This window comes from Stegodyphus dumicola, chromosome 4 (assembly GCF_044657685.1).
Source record: "Stegodyphus dumicola isolate Sdum_Otavi_A_Nest chromosome 4, ASM4465768v1".
Lineage (NCBI taxonomy): Eukaryota > Metazoa > Arthropoda > Arachnida > Araneae > Eresidae > Stegodyphus > Stegodyphus dumicola.
The window spans coordinates 48,429,824-48,448,483 of NC_140771.1; the positions used below are offsets into that span (position 1 = coordinate 48,429,824).

The 18,660-nt window shown below is 32.0% G+C and overlaps 1 protein-coding gene across 1 annotated transcript in view; it reads right to left on the bottom strand.

The window, feature by feature from the left end:
• LOC118202098 (uncharacterized) overlaps positions 1-15,201 on the bottom strand; it is a 58,528-nt gene extending 43,327 nt beyond the window's left edge. The window contains exons 1-3 of the mRNA XM_085814813.1: positions 15,057-15,201; positions 8,025-8,154; positions 4,550-4,625 (exon numbers count right to left, since the gene is read on the bottom strand). Coding sequence (XP_085670939.1) covers positions 4,550-4,625; positions 8,025-8,154; positions 15,057-15,139 — 289 coding nt within the window. The 5' untranslated portion in view covers positions 15,140-15,201. The remainder of the gene's footprint in view (positions 1-4,549; positions 4,626-8,024; positions 8,155-15,056) is intronic.
• Between the last annotated feature and the right edge of the window lie 3,459 nt (positions 15,202-18,660).

Below are 18,660 nucleotides of genomic sequence, written 5' to 3' on the forward strand. Positions count from 1 at the left end.
GCACGAATCGTAATTGTGTTCGGTTAACTGAAATCCTTCAACGACATTATATGCTTGTCCTATCAATAATGATTTCAAGTATACGAATTTTTTAGTCTTGCTTAACGCTTTGTTCTGATCAATCGCAGCTTGAAAACTGTTAAAAAAATCCTAACCATTTTCCTGCATTTCCTGAGAATTTTGGAATATTTAACTTTGGCAATTTCATAGCCGATGACGATACGTTTATTTCAGAAACGGAAGTGTTCAAAGAATTTGCATCTGATGCATTTTTCACAGACGAATTTGCATTACATTTATTTAATCTTATTTTAATTCTAAACTTTGCAGACATAATTTGTTCATTTTATTTATCATTTGCAGAAATATCTTTTTCAAATTCTTTAGCATCTTTTAACTGAGTTTCGATTTGTGAATTCAACATTTTCAACGTGTTTTCTCTTTCGAGAATTGTTTCATTCATCTCCTGCAATTCCTCAGTGTTTGTGTTTTCGATATTTTCTGATAACAAAGATTCTATTTTTGTAATTAATTTCGTAACGCTACTGCGTTCATTCGTACGTTTCTGCTTCAGTGTGTCTAAAGCTTCCATGTTTAAATTTGACTAATCACAATATAGAAACTTAGTTTTTTTTCAAATTTTCAAAGAAAAAGGAATTGCTTACCTGTTTACAGGTAATCCATCTGCTAATCTTCGAAATTCTAATCCAAAAGTCCCTTGTTGAAGGCACCACTAAAATATGTTATTTCTATAACCTATAGTTAGTTCTATTTGGAAGAGCTTTCGATTTGTATATTCGATTCAAATCACTACTTCAATTAAGTCTTAATGACACATCTTTTATATTACAATATATACATAATTCGAGATTAATTTCAAATCAGAGGATGGGGATTATTCCCCCTTCGTATCAAATTCGGTAAAATCCTAGTATACGGTGCAGCCTTGGTGCGATTTTGAAAATTATCGCCAACACCAAAAATGACCCAAAGAACGTCTACGTATATACTATAACCCGTTTACTACTCATCGTATATGTCCTGTTTTTACTGCTCATCATAAAAGTCGCCAAAAGTAGCCAAATCCCGTGTGCACCGGATACTAGGATTAAACCTCAAATTCTATCGAGAGAAACCGAGTGATTGTTTTTCTTTAGAGTACGAAGACACAACATTAAAACAAAAACCGAACTGAAAACAGTAATGATAGAAGAATGGAGGAGCATTGATGCAGATATTACAAATCAACTAGTGAACTCTATGCCCAGATGTTTGAAAGCTGTAATAAATACCAAAAAAAATGCTAGCTGACAGAAATACTACAATATTGCTAATATGCGCAGATTTCTTTAAAGTGCGCGAAGACTTTTGTGAGGTAACTTTTATGTTACATTTTTATTATTGATTTTTCAAAAATAATTTTGATATTGTTCATAAATAATTAATGTAGTTTTGCTAAGAGAAATTTATACATATTATTAAAAAATTTTCATTCTAAAATATTATTTTTTATTAATGAATGTATTTCCCTGAAACTCGTAAGTGTACGAACACTTTTGTGAATCACTATATGACTGTGAAGAATTCGTATGTAAGGCCTGAAATGAGATCATATAATCCGGTTGTTAATTTTTCCTATTCCCAGAACTATTTTATTTTTATTATTTATTTATTCATTTTTAACAAATGATAAAACGTCATATTTAATAATGGGAATACTTTTTCTAAGGAGAAATCTTTTTACAATATACTCCTAAGTAAATAAATGCTTTCAGAGGTATGAACATATAGATGTGTTTCCCAAAGTGTGGTACGCGTATCCCCAGGGGTACGAAAGAGTTTGGTGGGGGTACGTGTTACACCGGAGTTTGGTGGGGATATGCACTGCACCGTGCTTAGCTGCACCTAATTCTACTCTCTCGTGAGTCATGTCAAGACAGTCGTAGGAGACGTGAGATGGTCCGATGTGACACTCCAGGAATATAAGACACTTGGATACAGAAACAACTTACTTCGTTAATAGTTAGTGGCTTCTCCAGGCGTCTGAGTATTTTTAGCTTTTGTGCGATTTTTCTTATAGAAGTGCTTTAGTAAGTCCCACTAATTTTGATTATTTTTTTATAAAATATAATTTTTATCCCTAAAGTAGCTTATGGATTGCTGGTTGAAATCTGGAACAACTACACCGAAAGAAAGTAATGATTACAGTAGCAATCAACTAACAGGAAATAATGAAATTAACGACGAATCAACTTCAATTCTGAAAGAACCTGTTAAGGAAAAAGCAAGGAAAACTCGCAAGTACGACAAAGAATATCTTAAATTTGGATTTTCATGGACTGGAGAGGAAAATGAGCCTATTCCGCTTTGCGTCATTTGCTTTGAAAATCTAACAAACGAAAGCATGAAACCATCCAACTTATAACACCGTTTTCAGACAAACCATAATTAGTACAAAGATAAACCCATAGGTTTATTTGAAAATGAACTTAAGGATTTAAATCAGTTTCGAAAAGTACTGAGGGGTTTGACGGGAGGCAACAATCAAAAAATACTAGAAACTTCGTATCGCGTGTCGCTTTTAATTGCAAAATGTAGTGCAATGGAAACCGTTGGCGAAATGTTAATCAAGCCTGCAGCCAATATAATGGCAGAAGTACTGAAAGGAGATAGAGCGAAACAAACTTTTGACTACGTTTCTCTCTCAAATAATATAGTTCATCGACGAATCATTGATATATTTAAAAATGTGAAACAGATGTTATTATCTGATATTTCTTAAAGTTGCTATTATGCTATGATAGGCGATGAATCCACTGATACTGCGAATTTTGCAAATCTTACGGCGTTTGTTAGATACGAAAAAAAATCAAGAAATTCATGACGACTTTTTTTTGCCACTCTTTATTAGGTCACACGAAAGGAGACGATATCTTTAATGTTATGGATAAATTTATCCAAGAGAACAACATTAATTGGAATAGATGTGTTGGAATAAGCACAGATGGAACAAAAAGTATGGTAAGAATTGATGAAAGACTCATTGCAAGAATTCAAAATGTTGCCCCAAATGTCCTATCCACACATTGTTGCATACACAGAGAGGCTTTGGCAACACGCAAGATACCAACTAATTTACAGAAAGTTCTGGAGAAAGCTTGAAAATCGTTAACTAGATTAAAAACCGTCCTTTGAATGCACGACGTTTTTCGCAAATTATGTGAAGAAATGTGAAGTAGTCATATTCAGCTTCTTTTTCATACCGATGTTCGTTAGCTAGCACGAGAAAAAATCCTAAATCGAGATTGTATCCGGTTTTAGCAGAAAAAGTTCTGAAATACATCTTGCCTTTTCCAACTTCATGTTTCTGTGAAGTTGCTTTTTCAGCATTCAGTATTTGTCGAAAAAAAGGAGACGCACTTAAGCGTCCAAACGAGTACGCTTGCGAAGAGTACGTTTAACCAATAGAATTATTTTGCGCAAAAATCACGTGACGCTGTAATATAGCGTCAACAGAGCTGTATCTAATTACTTCACTGTTTAAGGCAAGTTGTCCGAATCAGATGATTTTTTTTATAGCTGAAACTTTACTATTATGTACAATTATTAAGCAGAGGCAAAATCGCAAAAAATGGCAAGAATGGGTCCGAAAGATTTATTAAGAGCAACCTATTCAAAAAGATTTTTTTTTTTTTTTTTTTTACTGCCTTGTTTGCGAAAGGAATATCTGGAATTATTAAATTTCTACTATTAGCTCACACTCTCCCTATATCTTGTTCAAATTTTCAGTACATAAAATGCTTTTTATTCATCCACTCAAGTTCAAATACAATTTTTTAAACTTGCAGTGAATGACACTTGATGTTAATACAGCTTTTTCAGATATTAAAATTTTTTAATTTTTAATTTAAAAAAACTATGTTTATATTTTTATTTATTTATTTATTTTTGTATTTTTAAACTTTTCTTTGTGCACCTAAGTAGGAATTGACTTAATTTTTTTTTTTTTTGAGGGGGGGGGGGTATATTACTTGTTTTTTAATTCCTTCAGGATGAGTATCGACCAGTTTGACAGACTTGCAGATTCTATATCGTATGAAAATTAGGATTTATAAAATTGGTTTGGAATACAGTATATAAAGAGAATTAAATTACTTAATTCTCTTTATATACACCATCCACCATATAATAAAACCAACTTCATATTTTTTTAACTCACTGTCTTTTGTTTTTCTTTTTATTTATTTTTGAATTTAGAATGAGGTTCAAACTTTGGACAGTTTATGAGAAATTATGTGCATGATAAAATATGCAATAAAGTAAAAATAAAGAGAGAATTTATAGATGATATATGATAAAGAGATGCAGATATATTTTTACATAAGGATTTCTATTTGCACTGCACATTTTTAAACTAAATTAAAAACAATAATAATAATGAATAAAATAAGAAATAAAAACAATAATAATAGGTAAAATAAGAATATAATGATTCATGATTAAATATAAGAAACACGTTTCAAAATGAGAAAAGCTAACTGAATTATACCGTCTACGGGTGAGGTCCGAACTTGCCACCTTTCCATTCCTCCGCCAACAGAACAGCGCGCTGACCACTCAGCTATCTGTAATAACGTTATTTGTGAAAAATAATGTAACAAGTAGAAGTCGCTGCAAAGGTCATTTAATTAAACTTAAATAAATGATTGCTGTATGACACAAGTTGTAACTTTCCTCCAAAATTTCGTAATTGTATTTTATTGAATACTCTTTCACAGTCAACTGCTTTATTTTAGGAGTTATTATATTGCTGAAGTTAGTTTTTGGTATATTTAATATTGGGATATTTATAGAGCTTTTTATTACACATGGTATAGCCAATATTTATAATAATTAAGGAGAATTTTGTAAGGCAGAAACTTTGATTTCGTAGAAACTGTAATTTATTTAGGCTCCTATTACTTACGGTGTTATAAATAGGTGAATCATATGGATATACAGGTCGGATCATTGCTTTATAAATATACAGTTTTCCCCTTTAATGAGAATTTTAAATTTATACTAATATGTACGGTTTGAGAAATCTGAAGATGGCGTGAACAATGCTGATTATTTTATTGCTGTATACAGTTATATTTCTAAGCAAAAACTCATCTCTGTGTGGCTCTGACGCCATATTGAAACGGGTAAGCAAGAAGGTTTTCTGATTATGACACGTGATAAGAACTCGGTCGGCTATTGGCTATACGCGCGCGTCGCGGGCGTAAAAGCTGAACAGGAGCGTACTCAGTTTTACGTCTTCTGCGTCCTGCGAATTTACGCCGGCGTCAAAAAAGTTACGTCAACTACGTCGGGAGCGTCCTCGTGTGGACGGGCCTTTACGCTGGCAACGTAAAAGCGCGTTCGTCAGCTACGTTTCGAGCGTACTCGTGTGGACGGGCCTTAAGTCGAAAAAAAGGAGCAGACTACTGGACGTGAACCGCGTCTCAGATTAAATTTAACAACTAGAGAACCAAATTATGACGAACTGTGATCGCAGCACAAACAGTTTCATCTTTCTCATTAATCCAAATAAATGTTATTTATAACATAACTTTTATTTATATTTTATTATGAATAATTTTATTTCTCTTTTCTTATTATTCTTATTTTCTTATTATTATTTCTTATTATTTTGCGTATGTCACGAAAAATAATAAATAAATAAACAAAATAATTATATTTTGATTGTTATTAAAATATATGCCCCCCCCCTTTTTTACGAGGAGTACTCAGCGTTACGAAAATTATAGAAGGAGTATGCATATGTGAAAAGTTGGGAAGCATTGATGTAGATGAATAATAGCAATTTTACAATATACACATAAAAATATCTCTGTTAACTCGCTCTTTATTCTGTGAATATCAGAACTGCATGTCTAAAAATGAACCATTTCTATGCTCCGGTTTAGTTTTATTAACTGGAATACGATTCCGCTCCATTTGAATACGTTTCCTGATAAGCGAATTTCTGGTTGGAAATTTATTATCTTCATTTTCACTCTGTTATTCAGTCGCGAAAGGCAGTTTGCATGCTGTGTTTCTTTGCTTATTTACAACTTGTTTTTAAAAATTTTTAAGAAACAGAAGGTGTAAGGTACAAAATTTTAAATCATGGAAGACCATTAAATGTCTTGGAACGAAAATAGCGATATTTAACATATTTGCCATTTTTCGATTTAAAAACCATGAAGACCGTTTTTTCATTCTAAAGCATATGAGACGACAGAATAGTGAAAGTTAGAAATTTCAATTTTTTTTTTTATTTTTTTTTTTTATATATATATATATAGTTATGGTAGCACTTTAGACGGAGATTTAAATTTCAATTACCATTCCTTCTATTCTGGCAATGGCCTAGCGCTTCTTAAGACTGCTGAATATTGAAGTTCGATCTGGTTTGGATTCTACGTATATTCTATCCTGTAGAAACGGACTGAGTGCAAGGTTGGCTTTCGTGTTTTTCCTATGTGTAACGTGAATAAGAGCCAGTTTCCTTTAGAATCTCCTGAACGAAGGTATCCATCCTCTTAGGCAAATATTCTCAGTGGCTTTGCCATATTCAAGTAACCCTAACCCCTCCTGGCGGTATTTAAATAGCTATCTACTTTGTTCTGTGCAGAGATCGGCTAAAATTATTGCATTTTGAAATGTTTCCATGATAAATTGTTCGAACTGGAAAATCTCTTATCGGTTTCCAAAACTAGCAAAGTTAAATTTTGCCAGTGAAGAAATCTTATCAGCAATCTGTTTTGACTCATATTTTTGAAGAAAATTTATGTCTCGATTTTTATTTTCTCCCAGCTTTCAGGAAAGATTTTGAGCAATACTCATCAACATTTGTAGTTTAAAGTTAGATAAGAGTTCATCAAAATCTATATTTTTCGAATTATGAAGTTTGAAATGGAAATTTTAGCTGGTCTCGAATAGAATTGGCAAAAGCTGGGGCATAATTATCTGTATTGTTTGCTATTGTCTTCATTACAATTTCCTCAGAAACTAATTTGCAAATTTCAGGATGTATTTTTATACGAAAGAGAGATTTCCATTTTCTTAGCATAGAAACGTAACTTAGTTACTTTGCCCGCAGCTTAATTGACATTTACTTTCGTCTACTTCCACTGATTTTCAAGCCTATCATTTCGCTTTCGTCGTCATTTTGGAATTTCATCCTAATTTTCATTGCTAATTGAATATTTATCAGTTTGCAAAATCATTCAAAATAACCTCATTACTATCTAACTCATCACAACTATGGCAAAAATTTTAACATTTTCGTCAATAGGACTAGCTCTGAAATTGGAGGAATTTCATATTTATTCAGCATCGGCTGTATACTGGGAAATGCTATACCGATGAGATAACTCTGAACAGATATGAATTATTTCACAATGGAAGAGAAGAAGTTTTATGTATCAAAAAGCTTGAAGACTGCTGTGGGTGAAACAATCAGAGTCCCTAGGTTATATAACCTATTTAGTATCAGGAAGACCTTAACATTATAAAGAAATCATTCACTCAAAACAAGTATGATTAAGAGATCTTTCTGCGAGCGACTACGTATAGTCTGACTCCCAGCATGAAGACACTCATCAGTGGCCGACTAGATAACATTGGTGAACAATAACTGTTCACCAATGTTATCTACTGAACAATAACTGTTCACCAACACATAGTGCGATACTCGTTAGTTCAAACGAGGATATCAAATAAATGGTTCAATCCTCGTTAGTTCAAACGAGGATTGAACAATATTCGAATGATGATTTCCTTGTTCAAATCCCGATAAAAGAGCTGACTGCGTGGACGTTTTCGTGGTTTTTCCCATGTGTGATGCAAATATGAACTACGAGTAGTTGCTGCCCTAAGGCATTCTTTTCCTTGAACAGATAGCCTTTGTGCGCTTTGCCATAATCATCTGAAAACAAACCACAAACAGACTGAAGAATTAATTAAAATTTTAAATCAGCAAATATTGTTCTTACCGGAAAAGGACGCGTAACAAGAAATTCATGCGGTTTCTTTTGCATCGAAGTATTAATGCTAGAAAAAAATTTCATCTCTTCCATTTTTTCCAACAAAAAAATAAGAATTTTTAAGTTCCACATAAACTTTCTGTAAGAGAGCAGGAAAATTAGTTTATAATAATATGTACAATAAAATCTACAAACATACAGATACACATCACACGATTCTTTTTAAAAAGTGTACACAGTTTCAATAGTTTATTTTAAAAAAGTACAATGGAAATTTGAAGGAACGATGTTATTTTCTTAATATTCCGTATGATGTTCGAAAGGAATAACGTATATCATGTGATGGCCACTTCTGTGATAGAGAAGGAATTTCATACTTCAAAATTAGGTAAAATGGGATCCATTACCAATCTGTCGACGACTAGTACAAGAATTAATAAATATAAAACAATTACTGTTTGGACTGTTAGTCCGAATTCTGTGCAACGAGAAAAGATACAGGCGACCTCGCATCTCTAAAGGAAAAGTAAAAATTTTTGAAGTGACTTCCACTTGATTTCAAATACCGGCGAAAGAGCTAAATATAATGGCGTTTCTCTATTTTTTCTCTTTATAGCTTGAATACAATACAGTTTTTTTTTAGTCCGAAGGGGCTTTGTACCTGAAGGACTATTATTTTCGTTTTGCGATTTTGCGTTCAATCACTATAAATGTCCGTTTCACTTTTCAAACTGTTGCCAACATATGTTAGAGTCCTGTATTATATTTGAAGAAATTAAGTAATGAAAAATCTGCATAAATGTATATATATTTCTCGCGTTGTGATAAAACAACGGTACATAGAGCCATCGGATTTTGAATGACGTAATCCTCCTACGAATATGAGCATGTGGAAGACCAAATTTGAAATTTGGAATTTGTTTCATTATCGATTTCATATTTTGTAAAACTTTAACGAATTTTTGAGTAACAAACTCAACGATTTAAAAGCGAGCAATGGCAACACTGTACGGGAGGAAAAAAAAAAAAAAAAAAACACTTTTTATCTCCAGTGCTCGGAACTGTGTATCGGAAATTCTAAAGATATTATTTTGCGACATTGCTACTGAACTGAATTTTATGGTTTAAGTGCAAAAAAAAATGATATTTAATAAATAAAAGTAACACACAAACTTTAAAAAACGCCCCTTTGGACGTAATTTAAAATCTGAAACCTTTCAGAATTTTTTTAAAAATTTTATTTTTATGAAGTCTTTCACGGTGGCATTCTTAGTATACTTTGCCGTAATGTAATAAATCCAATTCAATCAAGTCCAATAAAATGCAATTCGGTGATCTATTAGGCCTAGCATAACCCACTTAACCCACATTTAATCCAGGAATGACCTTGCATGGACCTTACATGAAAACTAGTACCTAAAATGTTTCTTGGCTCTGTGTAGACAGCCAGCTGATTTAACGTCGAGTCCTAATCTTTCAATAAAGTAACACCAAATCAGGAGAAGTTTCAAAACAAACCTTTTATTACATTCTAAGTCGAACAATTTACACAACTCGTGTACTAACAGTGCAACTACACAAAGTCCAACTCGTGTAACTCCATTGCTTGCGAGATTAAAAAAACGCAAAATAAAAGTGAAACTTACATTCACAAGACAAATTTTAGCCTTTTACATTCTGGTTCACGTCCTTGACTTGCGAAAGCAAACACGGCTAGCAAAGGCTGAAACCGAGTCAAGTAAATTTTGGACGAATATATTAATGGCGCGGTCAGCGGGTTGCTGCCAAAAGCTCTCTCAGAAATTTAAGAACTCTGTTCTTATATATTTTAACTAATTTGCATCCTAATGTGAGCCGATAAAATTAGAAGTAATTGTACAAAGAAAATAATAAGATAAGTAATTAATAAACATAAAAACCCTACAACCTTATATATGAAAAATCTAAAAAATATATATATATATAAGATTGGATGAGAAGGAATTAAAAATCAAACAAGGATCCTAAGATCATAGTTAATTATATATATTTATCTATGAGTTATTGTAAAATCTAAAATATTAATTTTATAAATCAGTTGGGAAATAATTGAAAAGTTTGAATAATATGAAAGTCAAATTAATAAATTATAAATCTAATAATATTCTTCTCTCTCGTAAGGACGGCAATACAAATCTTATTTCATCTTATCTTGCATCTAAATTTTCTTCAAAGTTTACCGAGACAATTGTTTTGGCTTATTATCTTAACTTTTTCTTCAAGTATTCAAACTTTTCTTTTAATCCGTTTTTCCTTCTTAATCTTAAACGTGAAATATACAGTAAAAGTTTTATCAGATTTTACCTAGTAGATTTTTCCTGTTGAATACCAGATCATTATATGGATTTTCTGCTACTTAAATAGAAACGCATATTTTCCTCGCATTTGATAAAATTTATCATTGCTATGAATAATAAATGCTTACGAAAATAATTTCAAAATCTGGCAGCTATCCTTGACAACTATTTATTCTTTTAATTAGCATCTACTGCAACCAAGTATTCAGAAATTTAGTGCATTTCGCTTAGAAGAACCTATGGATTCCAGATGCTGACTTCAGAAAATCCCTTTATTTTCCTTTAAAAAAGTCTGTTCGGAAATACTTATTGTATTATGCTGGATAAAATTTGTCGCAGAAGTCTGTGAAAACGTTGTTTTTACAGAAGTCTAAAGTTGATTTACTGAAAGATAATGTAAATAAGATGTTTAGTCAAAGGTGCGTTAGCTCAGAAAGGCTATTAATTTCGTTTTGGCATTTTGCTTTAATTCATCCTAAACGGCGGATCACTTTTGAAATTGTTGCCACTAAATATTATCACTCTGTATTATATTTTAAGAAATTAAATAATGAAGAATCTGCATAAATGTATGTATGTTTCTCACACTGTGATAAAACAAAGGTACCTAGAGCCATCAAATTTTGAAAAACGTACATCTCCACCCGAATATGGGCATCTGAAAGCTCGAATTTGGAATTTGTTTTATTATCTATTTCATATTTTGTAAAAGATTTATGAGTTTTTGATTAAGAAACTCAAAGACTTCAAAGCGAGCAATGGCAACACTGTACGGGGGGAAAAAACATTTTTATCTCCAACGCGCGAGACTGTGTATCGAAAATTCTAAAAATATGCTCTTGTAAATACTTTGCGATATTGCTATTGGACTGAATTTTATGGTTTAAGTGCGAAGAGCATGGTATTTAATAAATAAAGGCAACACACAAAACATTAAAAAAAAGACCTTTTGGGGCATAATTTTATAAAACCTGAAAGCTTTCTATTCTTTTTTCACATGTTTAAAGTTTTTTTTTTTTTTTACATATAAACATAATTCATATTTATGCATTACGAAGAACAAACGATTGTCTCGATTCTTTAGAAGCAAATTATTTTGCGGAACGACCCCTTCCATCTGAAATTATTTTCTTTTTGTAAAAATTAATTTCCAGTCATTAGATAGTTTTTCATATTCTCAGTTGGCAACAGACGATGTATGTTGTTGCTTTTAGAACTTATATGTACAGATCGGACACTTGAAATATAACTTACGTATCATAATGAACTATCGTATGCGACATTTATGAAATATTTTCTCTTTTTCCTCTGTTATTATTGTAAATATCTTCTGAAGTATTTACTTTGATTTAAAATGCAGATGTTTACAAATTATCAGAGGTGATATTACAGTGGATCTGCAGTAGAACTCTGTAACGGACATAATTATTTTAAGTTCGAAGCCTGACTGAATAAACTTTAAAATGTTTCAACTGAAGAATATGGAGAAAAGATTACACATAGTACTAAAATGAGTGACTTGACGAGAATAATTTTCAAAAGCAAGCAGTGGCGGATAGGCCAGCGGGCGACCGGGCTATTGCCCGATGGGCCGGAGCGATTTTCGGCCGATCAAGAAACTGGAACGATGGAATCGACATATGTGACTCGGCGAGACAGGCACGTGAGGGAAACATGGATGCGCGAACCGCATATCTCACTCAAACTCACATGAGACACGGTAGCTGTAGGCTGTAAAGTAGGGGTAGAGTAGAGCCTATAGTCGACAGTGGGTGACGGCGTCGATAGTCGAAAAGGTAGATTTATGAAACTACAATACAGACAACTTTTAATTTAATTGTGAAATTGAAACTATTGCATTATAACTACAAATAAAAATGACTCTCTAGCGAATTTTACCGTGTCACAGAATAATGTAAAACGATATTATTGCAAAAAATATTGCAGATGAATTTTTTTTTTTACGTTATTTTTTAGGTACGTAGAATTGATAAACGAAAAATCGTTTATCGAAACTTCGAGAAAAGAGACAAAAATCAATGAAGGATATTCCAAAACATTACTAAAAGTTCACGGATATGTATCCTGGATTTTCAAAACTAGAATCGTCTCCCACGACAATTACTGCTCAAACACAAGAAGAAGAGGCCGCCATTTCAAACGCCTTTGAAGCTGAAATATCAAACACACTTGAGAGCAATTCGGTGCTACTAACAACGGACACAACCAATATAGAAAATAATACCGTAGCAACAAGTGCATCATCATAGTCCTTTTCATATTTGTCGGCTTTCTATTTTGCACGACCGACAGCAGCTCAAGATCGACAGGATTTTATTAGCAAACTTTCCTGCCAACCTTCAGCATTAAAACATGTGCCTTTTCTTCTTAACCTAGCATTCTACTGTCTTAACGGGAATAATAGAAAATGGTTGAGTTTCTGTAAAGAGACAAGCGGATTATTCTGCTTCATTTGCTTACTTTATTACGACAGCTCTAACGAAAGTACTTTTATTAGTGGAGGAATGAGAGATTGGCGTCACGTAATACAACGCGTGAATGAACATAAATCGAGTAAAATTCCTAATAAACGTACAGAAGCACATATGAATGTAAAACGAAAAGACATATATAGTAGACGATTATAGACGAGATATAAATAGTAGTTATCATGTGTTCTCAGAGACGTAGACGATTCGTCAATAGAACGAAAGCGAGTGTTGGAAGTGAGAAATACTAAAAAATTCAATTGAAAATCATTATTTTGAATCTGATACCGAGTCATAAGGAGAGGGTTCTTTTATCTGTTAATGAGCATTCATCCAAAGCTAAATGCAATATTTTCGGAAATTGCGTCTTATTTGTATATAAATTACTCTTTAAATATAGTTTATATAGTAACGAGTATGCCAATTTCTATTTTGCATATAAGTTTGTACTCACCCTATTTATAACGCAAGTTGAACGCGAAAGAGCTTTTTCAAAATTAAAAGTTTTAAAGAGAAGATTAAGGAGTACTATGAAGCAAGCTAATTTGGAGTCGTCACTATTCAGGAACTTTGTCTAAAGCAAAAATTGAAGATATAATGGAGGAAATATTTGCCCAGGCATCTGGAATTTAAAAATATTTAAATGGCTAATTATGAATCAGTCGCTGTTTCGTTTATATAATTATTTAGTCACTGTTATTTATTTTTTGTAGTTTATTGCTGACAACGATAACTTATATATATAATGGCATTTCATATGGGGACCTTACGACCAGCATATGTTTTCCTGCCAGGGCCGATTTCTTTGACCAATCCGCCACTGAAAGCAAGGACTACGATGAAGAATGGGTTAACGAATAGTTGAAGACTATAATAGAAGAAAGAATAATGGAAGGAAGAGTCTAAAGGCCGGAAAAGTAGAGAAGAAATGGAATTTGAGTCTAAAAAAATACGTATAAAAGCTGAAAATAGATCTTCTACAATTTGAATGGTAATCATTTTTAAAAGTACGGTGTTTTTTAATTATTTTTTTTTTTGTATCCAAGCTACAAGAGGAAAATATTTTAATACTGATCTGCATCTAACAAAATAACAACGAAATCCACATTAAAATAGTTTTTATGTGTAAATGCGTATGGAAATATAGTAGTTTTCCATTAAATATGATAGAATGTTGAAATTCGATGTAATTTTAAGTACGATGTCTATGTACGTAATGTATGTGTAATGCAAATAAATTACTTCGCACAAGTCTTACCGACTGATATAATTCAAAGCCCCCGCTGCCGATAAAGAATTTCGGAAACACAACCCTTCTGAGTCAGACGCGAAGAGAACACTTTGCCCATTTCTCACTAGAAAGAACGCAAGTTAATTATTTATGTATGTTATATGTTGTTATATGTTATACATTATATATGTATATATGTTGTATGATCTTAAATTCATTTAGTGCGAAATTAAGTTATTCTACTACTTGCGCAATTGCTTCAAAGTAAGTTAATAATAATTTATTTACTAAATAAAATTGCTTATATTATCTCCTAAGATTAATTATAGTAGAATGATCTGAAAAGAGTGAATCCATACTTAGTAAGTTCTATTTCGAAAGATGTTTTTAAGTAACTTGAATGTAAATTGCTAAAAATGATTAACGGGGAATAAATTAAAAGCAAGAATTAAATGCAAGTAATCATTGTCATTGATCGGAAATTAGTTGACTTTTTAAGGGGAACAAACCAACTCCCGTTCAATGAACAATAATTCAGAAATAAATACGAAGGTGTTTAGTCCTTTACTCGAGCAATAAGGCTATGCCAAACCGGCAATTCAAGTCAGGCCAAACATTTCTGTGAATATAAGGGATTAAGAACAAACGCAGAGATCTAAAGAACTTATTCCGATTAAGTATTTTAGCTAATTTCAATTTTGAGTTAAAACCAATTGCAGTAAAAGTGATATCGCTCGAGTAAGCATTCATCGACACCCTCGTGTTTATGTATTTGAGTTCAATATTATTTGTAAAAATTAAACATTGAAAATTGTCATTATGAAATATAATTCAAAGTAGTTGAAATAAACATTAGAAAATTACTAAATATAAGAAAAATAATGCAATGTTTGTAAAAACAAATCAAAAAATAAAAAATATATATAATCAGAAAAGTGAATGTACATGAAGATATAAAGGCCAGAAAAGGCATTAATTAACTTACGTTCTTTCTAGTTGGGAGTGGGCAAAGTGTTCTCTTCGCGTCTGACTCAGAAGTGTTGTGTTCAGAAAATTCTTTAGCGGCATTTTCCCTTTCCATTTTCCGCTGTTATACTGGACTTAGCCTGCGTGGATTGCAGGCTTTTTGCCAGTTATCGTTTAATATGGGTTCCTGGAAGTACGAAAAACAGAACAAAGGTGTCGCAGAGACAAGATGTGAAAATAAGCGAAAGTGTGGCAGTTTGCCACAAATTAGTGTAACATCGTTAGGTGGTGTAAAATACAAATCAGATACAAATATGCAAAAATGTTGAAATGATGAAAGTCAAAAATAAAATATAGTTATTCAGATAGAAGTTCCATAATTGAATCTTGGTTAAATATGAGTATTTACAAATATACAACATTAGCGTAGAAAGTCAAAAGTAGAGCCATGTCATGTGATGACTCAGCCGGGGGCTTTGAATTATATCAGTCGGTAATTAAGCTGTATAACAGACATTCTTCTTTACGTTTCGCATTAAACAAGAGCTTCAATGGTCTGTTTCGGCGAAACGCGTAATGGTATTTAACCTAGTTCGACACTCAAGTTTTTTTCCCTTGAAAAGCCAATTGAGGGTACGAGTGGGTTAATTTACCATTTTCCGCTATGTAATTATTGTATTTTTGTATTGTTGCAATTTATGTTTTCATTTTAATTTTTGCATTTTATGTATTGGCATTTCTTCAGTCCATATTTTTTATTGTTTTATTATATGTATTAACTTTTCATATATATATTTTTTTCCGTCTATCTATTTTTTATGTGTGTTAACTTTTCACATATCACAACGGTCAGTTTAATTTTTTCGTGCATTAGCATGTCTTCCAACATTAATTTTGGCAGTTTTTTTCGCGTGTTTTCAGTTTTTTCCAGTTTTTCCAGACAAAAAATTTCTTCTTAATTTATATTTTAGTAATACAGCGTTGAAATATTTCGTGGAGCTACAGCTCCTGGTAACCTTTTAGCAAGATCGCTGCAATGTTTCTACCTACTACTATTATTTCATATCTTTTTGCAGCATTATGCGCAAAAATATTTTAAGACCAAATAGGTCTTACGTCTAATTACTTGTTAGCTTTACAATTTCTTTTACAATTAATTTTCTTTTTAGCAGCCTCGAGCGCTAAATGTTTTAATAAGTTTAGGTGTATTTCAATTTCATTTTTCAAGCTTTAGCTTTTGAGCTACCGGATACTGTTTACAGTTCCACTTTCACGATAGGTTAGTCTTCCTTCCCAAAAACACTGTAAAGCAGGCTAGCTCCCTCTTTACTTTCATTCACAGGCTCAGATCAATCATATAGAGATAATTAAATGAAGCAACATGCTTTGAAAAACTTGTAAGGCTAATGCTACTCCACTTCCTACTAAAACTAATAAGACACAATCACTATGAAAGACTCACAATTGTATCTACCAAATCACCTGTAAAGAATGTTCTCTCACATATATAGGTCGGTGTCCGCCGATAACATCGCGGCAAAAACGTCGCGGACGAAAACGTCGTGGAGAAAACAACGCAAAACGAAAACATCGTGCTACAAAACATCGTGGGAGAAAACATCGCAAAGAGAAAACATCGCAGTCCTAAAACATCGTCGTCGAAAATAAAGCGGTTCAAAAACTTCGCAGTTTAAAAACATCGTCGTAGAAAATATCGTGGTAAAAAATAAAGTATCTACAAATCATCGCATGACGATAACATCGCAGACATGCTTTAATAACTGTAAATGAATATTCCCATAAAGATTTGTGAGCGCAAAATGTAAAGAAGGATAATTTTTACTTTCACATTTTTTATTAACTAATAAATTTTTTCTGAAATAGTAAGAAGGAAACTTAAGCATAGAAAATTAAATGCAACTTCATTATACTTTTCATGAAAATTACCAGTAAAAACTTTATAAAAATGATTTATTAATGGCCTTTGTTAGTTAACTATGTCAGTTTAAAATTCTATTAATTGCTATAATTTGCATTAATTTGCTATGCTTAAGTTTCCTTCTTACTTTTTCAGAAAAAATTTATTAGTTAATAAAAAAATGTGAAAGTAAAAATTATCCTTCTTTCCATTTTGCGCTCACAATTAAAGAATTTCAACATTTACTTATCAAGACGCCTTCTTTCAACTCTTTACACAATAAGAAACGACTCTATGATCTAATCAAAAAACAACAAGATAATTTTATCATTACAAAAACTGACAAAGCTAGCAACAATTTTAGTGTTATTTGAAAAAAGTTTTACTTCGACCTTCTGCACAAAGAACTAAATAGTAATGGCACTTAGCAAAAAATTACTACCAACACCAAAATTCTTATCAATAAATTTAACGCACTACATAAAAGACTTAAGATACATCCCCGGAACTATAATAACAGATTTGCTAATCTCGATGCGCTTCCAAAATTTCATAAGTCTCCTATTAAATTCAGGTTTATAGCCAATAGTACCAAAAGTTATCTTAAAGAAATAGATTATCTTTTTGCAAAAAAACTTCGTTTAATACGTGACTTGATTAATAACTATGATTTTCAGGATCTGCATTGCAACTGGATGATTTCAAGTAACGAACTCATGATTAAGACAATTAATTCACTTCAAATAGACCATATACAATGCTACGATTTCGAGAACCTTTATACTACCTTACCACTTGAAGAAATCTATACCAGCTTACTTGCTCTACCAGATATAATTCCACAGATTTCGACAATAATTGATAACAAAAAATGGCAACTTTATCTTTCGAGCGTGCTTTTCAATAATTTTATTCTCTTTAACAATAGCATCTTCAAACAAATTCAAGGAATCCCAATGGGGGGAATTTTTCGAGCGCTGTGTGTGAATTATTCCTTTTCACAAAAGAATTGACCTTTGTCCGTTCACTAAACAAAGAAGAACATAAATTTTACCAACACATATATCGTTACATTGATGATATCATAGCCTTTAACAACCATAACAAAATAGAAGCTGCAAATATCTACCCAACTTGCTTAAAACTAAATAATACAAATACGGCGCAAAATAATGTAATACCTTGACCTAAATATTATTGATTACAATTTTATTAAAGTCTACGACAAGAGGAGAGAATTCGCTTTTTCTACACTAAAGTTAACCAACTGGAATTCTAATATTTCCAAAAGAATCATCATTAACACAATTTTTTTCACAGCTACTTAGAATAAAAAGAATATGTAATACTACAGAACACTTACAAGAAGAAATACTTTACTTCGTCACAATTTTGAAAAATAACCAAATTCCTCATAAAATAATTAAAAATACCTTAAAAAAAGCTGGCATTAGCCTTACCAATTTTTAGATAATTTTTTTTTGGATAATGAAATTTTATGCTTAAAGCCCAATGGGACGGTATAAAGTAGATGGCTGATTTAGATAATCTAATGTAAAATTGTATAAATGTACAGATTATTCACTTTAATACATTTTCTTTCCTCCAAAGATTTTGGCATTATACTTTAATACTATTATTTAATAGTTTTAAATTACTTAGAAGGCCAAACTCTACTATTATTAACAAATCGGGCATTTTCATT